This window comes from Ambystoma mexicanum, chromosome 2p (assembly GCF_040938575.1).
Source record: "Ambystoma mexicanum isolate Mex_15411 chromosome 2p, UKY_AmexF1_1, whole genome shotgun sequence".
Lineage (NCBI taxonomy): Eukaryota > Metazoa > Chordata > Amphibia > Caudata > Ambystomatidae > Ambystoma > Ambystoma mexicanum.
This window is the reverse complement of record NC_090923.1, coordinates 445,141,177-445,153,307: the sequence shown is the minus strand read 5'-3', so window position 1 is coordinate 445,153,307 and position 12,131 is coordinate 445,141,177. Positions and strand designations below refer to the sequence as shown.

Here is a 12,131-nt window from a genome sequence, read left to right as displayed (position 1 = left end):
GTCCGTTTAATCTGCTCTGCATTGCACTGCTTGTTGCACATAGAATAAAATAAATTCTACTTTTGTTCCTTTTCAGAGTTCTAATGGATATGGTGATTTGTTCAGTGAGACATGGAAAGCCTTCACAGACAACGAAATTATACATTTGAAAACATATGATTATAAAAGGGTATGGACAAAGTTCAGATAACAGCCTTGAAATAAAATGCATATTGCTTCATATATTGTAAACTAAACTATTGAATGGTAAATGAAGACAGTTTACATCATAATTCATTTCTTAAGTTTAGAGATTTCATATAATAAGTCCCACACAATGCTCATGCTCACCTGTAGACCAGATATGGACATTTTCCATAACCCAGAATGGGTTCTGGGCAGCTCTGCACCATAATACAACCTGATGGCCAACATAACCAGTGATATGTTCCGTGCATAAAGGAGCCACTCTTCCTCTGTGCCAATGGATGTTCCTCTTTTATTAAGACATCAAATTATTGGGATATGAAATTCAATGTGATGTCTTGGTTTTCCCTTTGGATATTTTAGAGATATGAGCCCTCCAAGGATTTTCTGGCGTTCTTCCCAATAGAACATGCACATGCAAAATGCCAGTCTCAGATCCCCACTGGTGATGTTTGTGGTGTCTTGGGATAGACCATGATGACTTCAGTGCCCTTTTACTAGATACATTTAAATGTTTTCATAGTTATTTGCATTTGGAAGAGGATCTTGACTACTGACCAAACAGTTTACCCAATAACCCAGTAAGCAATTCCAAAGGTAGAATCAGAATGTTATTTCCATACGGCTGTGCATAAATGGGATGGGAGACTGGCAGAGTATCCATGTCCCAAAATTGTGGCCCTAAGCTAACAAACCTTGGGGATTTTATAAGGTTTTACACAATGACGCTCATACAGAAAAGTCAGTAAGATATATTTAGTCAGTTGCATTAGCAATGACCTCCCTAAAGGAACATCATTCAACCTCTGGAGATGAAAGGAGGGGTGCATACATTTACAGCAACATGTGGGACCTGTGCAATTCTGCACAGATTACCCAACTGACACAGACCACTGCCTACAGCGGATCTTTCCATTGCACATGATAGAACTGATCTGGTGTTCAACACACACGTGATGACTGTTCTGGTTCTCAGGCAGCAATACCCACATTCATTGGTGAGGTCTCAGGTGTTCTGGGAAGAGACGATCATCGTAGTTGCACAGCCTTATGGGCTTTCATGTTTGTGCAATCCAATCTGTTTCCTCCCTGCAACACCTGCAACACCTCCCTAAACATGGGGACTCTCCCAGCTATGGCTTTTGGTTTTGCTGTGCATGTAGCTCATGTACGTCCAGAGGCTTAAGAAAAAGACGGAAGGTACAACAGTGTGCAATTTACTTGAGAGGTTTTCTATTTGACGGAAGAAATTGAAGAAATGGGCAATATCACTCTCAGCAGACGCACCGCTCTTAATTCCTCTTCAGACACAATTTAGACTCCTTTAAAAGCCAGTCCAAGGTGCAGCCGCGACACTGGTTTCCATCGCCGCCTCCTCTCATTCTAAAACCATGCTGGTCTCAGAACGTTGATACAGCTTATGCCCATCACGATGTGACTCACAAAATATGAGACACAAAGCCAGTTTTGTTTTCTTGTTGTGTACTAATAAATCAAAGGTTTTGAAAAAAATGAACTGTTGTAAGGGAGCTAGGACATAACAGTGGCTTATTTAAACACAACAGTGCAAGCATATTTTAGGGGAACAAAACAAGACCGTGTACAGTAATGATGCAGCCTAATCCAAAGAAAATTGACTGTCCTGAGTCCTAGTTTGCCTAATCTATAAATCCAAAGGCAGGGCTATATTCCCAGAATCTGTGCACAAACAATCCGTCACAGTTGTAGGTGTTTTTAAGTGCCCCAACACACTTTAGGAGTTGTAGGCACTTCCTGGATTGATGCACAATGTATTTCCTCTGCTGGAGTACTAAAACTGGCTTTTCAACTCCCCACTCACCTTCCATCATGTATCAATTTTCAGGCTGCATTAATTCTTCTAGCAGCACAGCCAAGGGTGATGCAGTAGCGCTGGAATCCCCCACCAGCACACACTCCCAGGGGATCTGGCACCAGTAGGATGCAACTTTCTCCTTTGGCTTAAACCAGGATTTGGGGTATGGCCTGTAACAGACTGTGGGCAAATAAAACCAAGACTTCAGCATGTGCCACTTAATCTCTCTTTATTCGAGTTAGACATAAATTATTAGATGAGTTACAGCTCCACTAGCATGTGAGCCAAGGTCCCTCCCTTGCTGTATCTAAACCCAAACCTTCTCCTTTTGCCTCTCCTTGACTTTCTCTCTTTTCCTCTTTCCTCTTTCCTCTTCCTTTGCTCTTTTCTTGACCGTTCCCTCCTCCCCCTCCTCCTATTTCTTTCTTGGGCTCTTTAATCCCAACTTGTATTCTGTCCTTTCGCCTCAGTCACCTTTTCCCTGTTTTCTTCATCTTTCCTTTGACTCTTTTTCACCTCTTGTTGTCTCTCTCATCATGTTGCTTTTCCTTGATCATGACCATTTCCCTCCTCTACTCCATTTTCCTATTCCACCTCTTCCCAACCTATGCTTAATACAAAGTTCCTCCTCTTTCCTTCTCTTTCTACAAACTCCTCTTGATCTAATTGTCCGCCTCCTTCTGAACCCCCTCCTTCAACATTTCCATTACACTATATCTCCCCTCCTAGAAATGGTGCCATGCTCCCTCACTGCCTGCTTGCCTTTGGCACTTTTTATAAGGTAGTGCCAGAGCCAGTAAACGGCTATCTATGGGGATTGATGGGGTCAGCCTTTGACTGTGTAAGGGCATTTCATGATTGGCAGGTGTAGGCTACTACTGCTTCCTTCCCAGGTGTCCTACCTAAGAATTGTAGATACCGCAGGTATCTTGCATAAATGATATTTGAAGAGGGGTCTGCTACTCCATGGTGTTTAAAACTAAAATGGATTGCCAACATCTGGAGATCACATGGTCCCAAGATGGCACTTGCCTGTCCCAGTAAGGGCTACTCCCTGCCCATGTCCCTTCTTCATCTGCAGTTCACGACTCAGAGGAACGCATTTGTAAAACGCTGACTGGCGTTGCTCTTCAGGTAAGAATTCAGGCAGGTCTGCAATTTCTCTCATGGACCGCAAGCTCTAGTAATAGTTTGTGTGTGATTTCTTCATAAGTTGCCCCTTCTACTGTCTGTTTCTGTCGACCTCATCCCTTCGTAACTCTTGGGTGGGGGGCTGGAGTGACCTTGCTTAGTAGGATGGGGAGGGGATAGAAGTGCTGGTTGTTCTCCTATACACTGCCCCCCGGGTTTGAATTGCTGAGTGGATGGCATTCTCTGACCTCCACATTCTCTTGAACCCCGTTCCTTAGATTAAGATGGTGAATATTTCGTCTCTTGCTAGTTATGACCCTTCTTTTTTCTTGTTTTTTATTTATCCGACACCACCTGAGATGGAGCACTCTTTACCTGTTCCATAATGAATCTGGTCACCCATATTATTATCACAGCTCATCTTAAGACACCTCAGTCATAAATTAACTTTGTTGGCATCACCACTGCTTCTGATGGCTCTGCGGCTCCCTGACAAAGAATGCAATCCCATTGGCGCCGGGAACCCTTTCACAAACTGGAATCTTTACTATAGCCGACCACTATTCATATTTCGATAGTGAGAAAGGGGAAGGGCTTAGACCTCCTTATGTCTTATGACAGCTGTAACACATCCTGTGGAGTGAAGACAAGGAATGATTGTCCCAGCAGAACAAATGGAGGAAGGGAGGGGTATAAAAGTCACAGTAAACAGGAATGTGTGATGTTCGTTTCAGATCCGTGGAGGTTGAAGTGGACGAAGAGACCAGAAGGAGGATGGATGGTGTAGCGTAGTCTGGAGACGTGTATTGGCTGGTGAGAGAAAGTGACATACTGTGCTTTAAGTGTGTCTGCCTAGTGTGTAAGTGGAATTGCTGTTCGGAAAATAGGGAGTGAGTGAAAGGGTGACTGATGGAGTAAAAGGAGGGTGCCTAAGGAGAAGGCGGTAGGAGGAGGAGGAGCAGGAGTAGTAGTAGTGGTGTGCAGGTGGGTGTAGTAGCAATGCAGAGAGGGGGAAGTAGTAGTGGTGTGGAAAAAGGGAAGTAGTATTAGTGTGGAGAGGGAGTGGAGAGTAGTAGGAAGGATGGAGAGTGGGATACCATCAGAGGGACAGCTAGAGAGGGAGAATGAGGGAGTGAGAAGAAAGGAACGGTTAAAGGGAGGAAATGACGAAGAATGTAGAGAAAAAATAGAACATCTGGGAAAGGAATTGAAGCGTGTGGCATACCAGGTGAGTGCTTGTAGCGATTGAAAGGCATTTTCCTACCAGGGACCCTGAAGGGAATTACCCAGATTGTTTATATAGGGAAGTCTAAAAAAGCATTTACCTAAATGCCAGACTCATAGCTATTAGACAGCAGGGGTAACTGATCTCTCTTACCAACCTTGGATTGATGGACGCCTAAGTTAGGGTGTGACAACCCATGCCTATATTAGAGAGAGGGATGGCCGTTGGGCAGTTACGTTTAGAAATGACAACCCTTGAACCATATCTGGCAGTTGGTGTATTCTTGAGGCCTTCAGTGACAGTAGATACAACAAGGTGAGGGGAGAAAGATGGGTAAGTGGGAACTAATGTTACAGTGAGCCAAATGAAGCCTTTTGTTAGAAAGGGATAGACTCCATTAAAGGGACCTCAAATTGGATTGTTAATACTAGCGACTTTTTATCTTGTCGATAACAGAATAATCCCTGGAATACAGTCTTCGTATCTGGGCTTATTGCTGCTTTTTGTTCCTTTTTACCCAACACACAGCGTTGGAATGCATGGCACAATATAATTTGTGATCAATCCAATGTGTTGTGGAATTTCACCCCAATATTGTGAGATTACATTTCCAAAGCATGTAAGTGCCTGCTTTCTTTTTGCATGACCAGCATACATTGGATAGCAGTGATTTACATCCCTTTATACTCCATGGTTTCAGGCACAAGTGGTGAATAATTTGCTGTTGTGTGTATTGTAAGTCCAGGCCCATTTTAATGTCTACTTTGTTTCTGCATTTTCTTGTTCATCAATGACTTTACCCAAATCGCTTGTGCTCAGTTACTGTGATCTGGGAGTTTGAACTGGAAGACTGTAAAAGAAAAAAAAATTGAGTGGTAGAGTTAGGATCTGACATATGATATAGTGGTGGAGGTATGTGTATTGTGGCGAGTCAGGAGGAGGACTCGGATCGGAGATCATCACCAACACCCCTGTATGAGCCCCCTCTCATGTGCCCAGGGGAAGGCAGCCGCTTCCTTATTCTGACCCTGGGTATTGTGTGGGAGGGTCACATTGGAGGGGGACTCAGATAAGGGGGAATTAATAACCTCTTTAACCCCAAATGCCCCCATTATTCCTAAAGCACCAATGGCATATTGGAAAATAGAACAAACCAATGTAACTGCTATGCAATCCAAAATAATTGAACATCAAAACCCCAAAAACATTATGTACTTCAGGATTCATAATGCCTTTGTTACTGGGACGAAGAAGAGGGGCCCAGAGTTAGTAAGGATCAACAATGCCCTTAACCAGAATGTGCAGTCTAGTTGTTATAGACCACAATACCTGACGGGGACATTTAAACTCAGGAATGAGTTACAGCTGAAGAGAGGAGGACACTGAAGGAGTAGCTGAGGCAGAGGCCAACCTGAATGCTGGGTCTGTCGCAGAAGCAGACAGAAGAATGCCAGCTAATACTGACACTAGATGTTAAGACCGATCGCGTGGCGCAGTAAGCACAGCGGGAAGCGGTATTGGGAAGAAAAGCCCAGCCAAGAGGGGGACTGCTCCCAACCCAACAAGCAGCACTTCAGTGTGCAGGAGGACTGCCTGAGCTGTCGGAGCTCCGGGAAGAATGTGTGCAGACCGCCAGAGCTATGTGGGAGCCGACCAGAAAGAAGATGGAAGGTCCACCGCAGCACCTGCAAGGGAAAAGGAGACGGCAAAGGAGACTGGTGATTTAGCCTAAAGCTAAAGGTAATCCCAGGGCATTCCAAATAGAACATTTAGTAGAAACCACTACTTTTGAATAGTGAAGAAATAAAGCAATACAATGCTGCAATTCCTCTTATATGGTACACTGATTGGGGGAAACCTGTAACCCTCATTGCCAACTGCCAAGAAGCTGTAGAGGAGCAGAGGAAAGGCAACAAGGGCGCAACTTTCCTTTCGAGGGGATTGGGTCCTCCGATGTATTCCTTATCTATGACAGTAATCACCACAGCTGTGCTGCTTCGGAAAATCTTTCGCCGTCTGAGTCCTGCGTCGATGACGTCGATACGCTGTCCTCGAGGGCCTCCATCGAGCCGACGTCACTGGATGTTATAAGTAGGATGCACGACGCCAGTAGCCTCATTTCCGTTTTTTCTGCGAACTTATTCGCTTCGGAGATCTCGGCACGCCTCGATTCTACTGAATCCTGTTTTTTCAGTTCTTCGAACCTGTTTCTTAATTGCCATATCGAATATGATGTCTTCGGCTTCTTCCACCCCGCGGTCTGGGTTTAAGAAGTGTCAGGTGTGCGGGTCCAAGATGTCGCTGACGGATACGCACAACACTTGCCTCTGGTGCCTCTGGGAGGACCATGATACGGACGACTGTGTCGATTGCCAATCGCTCACATCGAAGGCCTTGCGGGAGCGTAAGAAGAAGCTGTCGGTCGGTAAGGTAGCCAAGCCCCGTAAGTCGCGTTCCACTGGTCTTTCGACGGAGGATTCAAGGGCCGACTCTCTGCATCGTCGTCGGGAGTCCGGGGGTTCTCTGTCTGGGAGTCAGTCCCGCCATTCCTCTACCTCTTCCAGGCCCTCCAGGAAGCGCCGTCACCGGTCGCCTTCCCCATCCTCTTCCGAGGACTCTGCCCGTCGGCGGGTTGCTTGTCCCAACAAGCATTCCACTACTGAGGAATGGGATTCCTTCCGAAAGGAGATGTTGGCGATTTTTCAATCGCAGGGCTCCGGTCCGTCTGCGCCGTCTGAGGACGCCGGTCGTGGCCATGCTAGAGACACAGCTCGTCCGCCTTCGGCCTCAAGCAGTCTTTGCGACCACCGGGCGCCTTCGAGGTCCCGGTCGGACAAGGATGGTCGCTCTAGACATGCCCATTCCAGGTCCCGGTCCTCGACGCCATAGAGACCATGTGTACCTGTGAAGTCTTCGAGGAAGACATCGACGCCGGCGGCGCCGAGGTCTTTGACCGACTCTCTCGAGGCTCTGCCTCCGAGGAAGTCATCGACGCCATCGGCGCCCAGTCTGTCGAGAGACACGCGCCGGGATCTGCCCTCGAGGCCTGTGTCGACGCTGTCGGTGCCGCGCTCGACGTCGACGCCGATTCCATCGACGCCCTGAACGCCTTTCGAGGTGGTTTTGGCAGGGATGCCTCGTGGTACGGGGGAACCCCCTAGAAAAACTCTGGCTAAGGCAAAACATGTCTTTGTTCCTTTTTGGTTCCCTCATTCCAGCCTCTGGATTATATTTCTGAGGTGGATGAGGGGTCTAAGGAAGGGGTGGTTCCTGCAGAGGTCCCTGATGACATTGTTTCTGGTCATAGCCAGCTTGAGGAGCTGCGCCAGTCATTGCATGACGCCAGTGGGCTTGACACCTCTCCGGAGGTGGATTTTGGTAGGCCTGAGCCTGGCACGCATGCCGACTCCTCTTATCGGCGCCTGATGTCGAGGGTCACGGATTACCTGGGGTGGTCTGCCCCCCCCCTGTGGATTGTCAGCAGGATGACCTGACTGATATCCTGGACCATGGTCCACCAACTGACCCGGTGCTGCCATTCCATATGGCCTTGCAGAGAAGGGTGGCTGCGGCTTGGACTTCTCTGGAGAGTCTCCCGGCAGTGAGCAAGTCCTTGCCGAAGAAATACCGCCCAGCCAGTGGCGACCCCTGCTACTTGACCACGCACCCCACTCCGGAAAGTTTGGTGGTGCAGGCGGCTCCAGCCCCCGCAAAGCAGCCGTCGTACCCTACTATCCCCCCTGATAGGGACGTCAAAGGTTTTGACGGCTGGGCGAAGAAGGTATTTTCTTCTGGGGGTATGGCGCTTCAGGCTGCCAACTCCGTTTTTGCCTTGTCTCGTTTCACGCACACTCTGTGGAACTGTATTACCCTAGCGGCTGATCATATTCCTGAAGGGGAGGAACGGGATGGTTTCCTTGCTATCGTGCAGGATGGCAAGGATATGATATGATATGGCATTTGTAACGCGCCTATACACAAGTGTTTCAAGGCGCGACGAGGCAGGGAGGGGGGAACAAGGGGAGACAGACAACGATCCTACTAGGCCAGGTGTCATTCAGATCGCGCAAGTGCATTGGTAGGGGAGTTGGGAAAAGTGCAAAGGGGAAAGGGAGAGGGGAAAGTGCAGTACAGGGTTAGTAATGAACAAGATAAATAATAAGGGCCAGCTGGTGGCAAGTGCAAGATAAGTGCAGACAAGTGCTGGGAAGGGGGGCTGTAGGGATACAGAGACAGTCCCGCAGTGCAGGGGTTGCCAGGAAGGCAGTGCAGGGGAGAGTGGCTGGGCCAAGGACCAAGATTGGTGAGTGGCCCAGTTGCTGATTCAGTACAGTTTCAGTGATTTAGCAGGGGAGAGGGAGAGAGAAAGCAGAAGCAAAGAGGAAGGTTTTGAGGTGCTTCCGGAACCGGAGATGGTTCTCCTCAAGTTTCAGGGAGGCAGGAAGGCTGTTCCAGAGGGAGGCCCCTGCAGCGGAGAGAGATCTCCCCCCAACTCGTTGCTTGGAGAAGCGGCTGACCCTGAGGGAGTTGGAAACGGATGAGCGAAGTGCTCGAGAAGGAAGATATTTAGGAAGGGAGAGTTGAAGCTAAATTGGCCCCAGGCCCCAGAAGGCCTTGTGGACAATGCAGAGGGTTTTGAACTTAATCCTCGCAGCCACAGGGAGCCAGTGTAGCGATTTCAGTCCTGGAGAGATACGGTCTCTGGGCTTGAGGCCAAGGACAAGTCTCGCAGTCCTGTTCTGGATGAGTTGCAGAGGGCGGAGAGTAGAGGCAGGCAGATTTAGATAGAGGCTGTTACAGTAGTCCAGCTTCGAGAGAACCAGGGCTCTGGAGACAGTGAGCTTCTGGGGGAAGGAGAGGAAAAGGATACCTCTGAGGAGGTGCAGCTGGTAGTGTGACTTCTTAGAAACGTCAGAAATGTGAGGAGAGAAGGAGAGTGTGGAGTCGAAGATGACCCTGAGGTTTTTTGCCTTGCAGGTAGGAGCAGGAAGGGGGACAAGAGAGGCCGGCCAGAGAGCTGCAGGGAAGGAGGGAGTGGGTGTGCCGATGAGTAGAATCTCGGTCTTACTGGCATTAAGGCAGAGGTCGTTGGCGGCTCACCATTCCTGGATAGCAGAAAGACAGTCAGAGATGAGGGAAGGAGAAGAGGAGGCCGAGGGTAGCCTGAAAATGAGCTGGGTATCATCCGCATAGCACTGAAAGTTGGGGCAGAGAGCAGCGATGCGGTGGGCGAGAAGTGCCAGATACTGGTTGAACAGCCAGGGAGAGAGGTTAGAACCCTGGGGGACACCACAGGTAGAGAAAAAGATGTCAGACAGGAAAGATGCCATGTGTGAATCAGTTCAGTCGAGTCTGGACATGGTTGATTGCGTCAGCCGGTCCATGGCGGCGAGCACCGTAATACACAGGTTTGCGTGGTTGCGGAAGTCGGGTTTTGCTCCAGATGTGCAGGCCCGCCTCCTCAACATGCCTTTTGATGGTGAACATCTTTTTGGCAGCAAGGCTGACAAGAGTCTTGAGAGGTTGCAGACCTCCAAAGCTGGAATGAAAATGTTGGGTGCTGCAGTCCGCCAACCTCCGCCTTTTCGTCCTAGGAGACAGCAATGGAGGGGAGGTTCCTTTCAATATTACTCATCCTTTAGTAAATCAAGAGGAGCTGCTAGTCAAAGGGGCAACCGTAGGAGTGCCAGAGGTGGAAAACAAGGTACTCGAGGTGCCAACGCCACGCGAGCAGTTGCCTCTTTGCCCTCAGGCACTGCCGCAGCCTCTTCAGCTCAGTCATGAGGCCCATGCTTCTCCGGTTGGGGAAAGGCTGGCGCAGCATCTTGTAGAATGGCGTGCCATTACTTATGATGTGTGGGGTCTGGAAATCATAGCCCACGGCTACTGTCTTCCTTTCCGGCAGAGGCCTTGCGACAATCCACCAGGGAACCTCTCTTTGAAGAGTTCGGATCCACTCCTTGCGCAGGAAATTCAATCCCTGCTGGAGAAAGGCGCTATAGAACTGGTGCCTGCAGCGGAGAGGAACAAGGGATGGTATTTCCCTTATTTTTTGATTTTGAAGAAAGACTGAGGATTGAGACCCATCATGGACTTGCGCGGTTTGAACAAGCTCCTCACGAAGGATAAGTTCAAGATGGTTACTCTTTCTCAAGTCCTCCAGGCCCTTCAACTTCAGGACTGGTTGGTGTCTCTCGACCTCAAGGACGCTTATTTTCATGTGCCGATCCATCCCACGCACAAGAAGTACCTGAGGTTCGCGGTTGGCGACTCACACTTTCAGTTTTTGGTCCTGCCGTTCGGACTGACCTTCCGCCCCGAGGGTTTTCACCAAGCTCATGGTGGTGGTGGCAGCGTATCACTGGAAAGGGGGGGATTCACGACTACCCCTAACTGGACGATTGGTTGATCAGGGCATGCTCTCCCGAGCAAGTCCTGGATCATCGTGTCTGTCACCTGCCACTCCCTTTACAAGCTGGGCTTCTCCCTCAACTTAAAGAAGTCCCACTTGACGCCAACACAGCGGCTCCAGTACATCGGAGCGGTGCTCGACACATCCCTCGGGCAGTGTTTTCCTCCCCAGGTGAGGGCTCACCACATTCAGCAGATGGTGCACAAGTTTCAACATGCCTAGAGTCTCCGAGCGTTCGAGTTCTTGAGGTTGCTCGGCCTCATGGCATCCTGCATTCTTCTGGTGCCGGAAGCCAGGTTGCGGATGAGATCTCTGCAAGGGGCTCTCAAGATGCAGTGGTCACAGTCCTCCGGCAGGATGTCGGACCCCGTTCAGGTGCTGCCCTCGGTCGCCCAGGATCTTCCGTGGTGGGCCGTCAAAGGCAGTCTGATAAGGGGGCACCATTTTGGCTACCCTGGCCTGAGGTGACGATCGTGTCGGACACATCCCTCACGGGATGGGGAGCTCATGCCAACGAGTTGACAGTCAGCGGTCGTTGGTCTCCGTCGGAGTCCAGACTCCATATCAATTTGTTGGAGCTGAGGGCCATCAGGCTTGCCCTGAAGGCTTTTCTGACGACTGTGCGAGGAAAGAATGTCCTGATTCTGACGGACAACACAGTGGCCATGCACTACCTCAACAAAAAGGGGGGCAGGGTCACTTCCTCTGTGCAGGGAGACGATGCAGCTCTGGTTCTGGGCCATCCAGCAGGGAATTTCGATCTCGGCAGTTCATCTGGCCGGAGACGAAAACGAGACGGCGGACGCTCTGAGCAGGCAGAGCGCGATCTCTCACGAGTGGGAGTTGGCTCAGGAGATTCTCTGGAGATCTTCGCCCTTTGGGGGACCCCTCAAGTGGATCTCTTCGCCTCCAGTGTCAACTGGAAGTGCGAAAGGTTCTGCTCGCGGGAATTTCCTCCAAGAGGAGCCTTAGGAGACGCGTTCGTGGTGGAGTGGTCATTCCCACTGCTGTACGCGTTTCCTCCAGTCCCGTAATTCCGCAAGTGCTGCGGAGGTTACGATGGTTCGGTTCCCAGGTGATCCTCATTGCTCCGGCATGGGCCAGGAGGACGTGGTACCTGGACCTTCTCGACTTGTCCATCTGCCCTACACGTCGTCCACCCTACAGAGACGATCTGATCTCTCATGAGGGGGGTCAGGTTCTCCATCCAGAGGTCAGATCCCTTAACCTTCACGCTTGGCTTATGAAAGGTTGAGGTATAAGGATTGGGACCTCCCTGAAGACTTGCTGGAGGTGTTGCTTTCGGCCAGACGGCCGGCAACTAAGTCCCTGTACCGTTGCCG

The 12,131-nt window shown here is 49.7% G+C and overlaps 1 protein-coding gene across 3 annotated transcripts in view; it reads left to right on the top strand.

The window, feature by feature from the left end:
• The window catches only part of EOGT (EGF domain specific O-linked N-acetylglucosamine transferase), a 728,283-nt gene that overhangs the window by 480,129 nt on the left and 236,023 nt on the right, over positions 1-12,131 (top strand). For all 3 annotated transcript variants that reach the window (XM_069643797.1, XM_069643799.1, XM_069643798.1), the window contains one exon: positions 77-169. In XM_069643797.1, the coding sequence (XP_069499898.1) occupies positions 77-169 (93 nt within the window). The remainder of the gene's footprint in view (positions 1-76; positions 170-12,131) is intronic.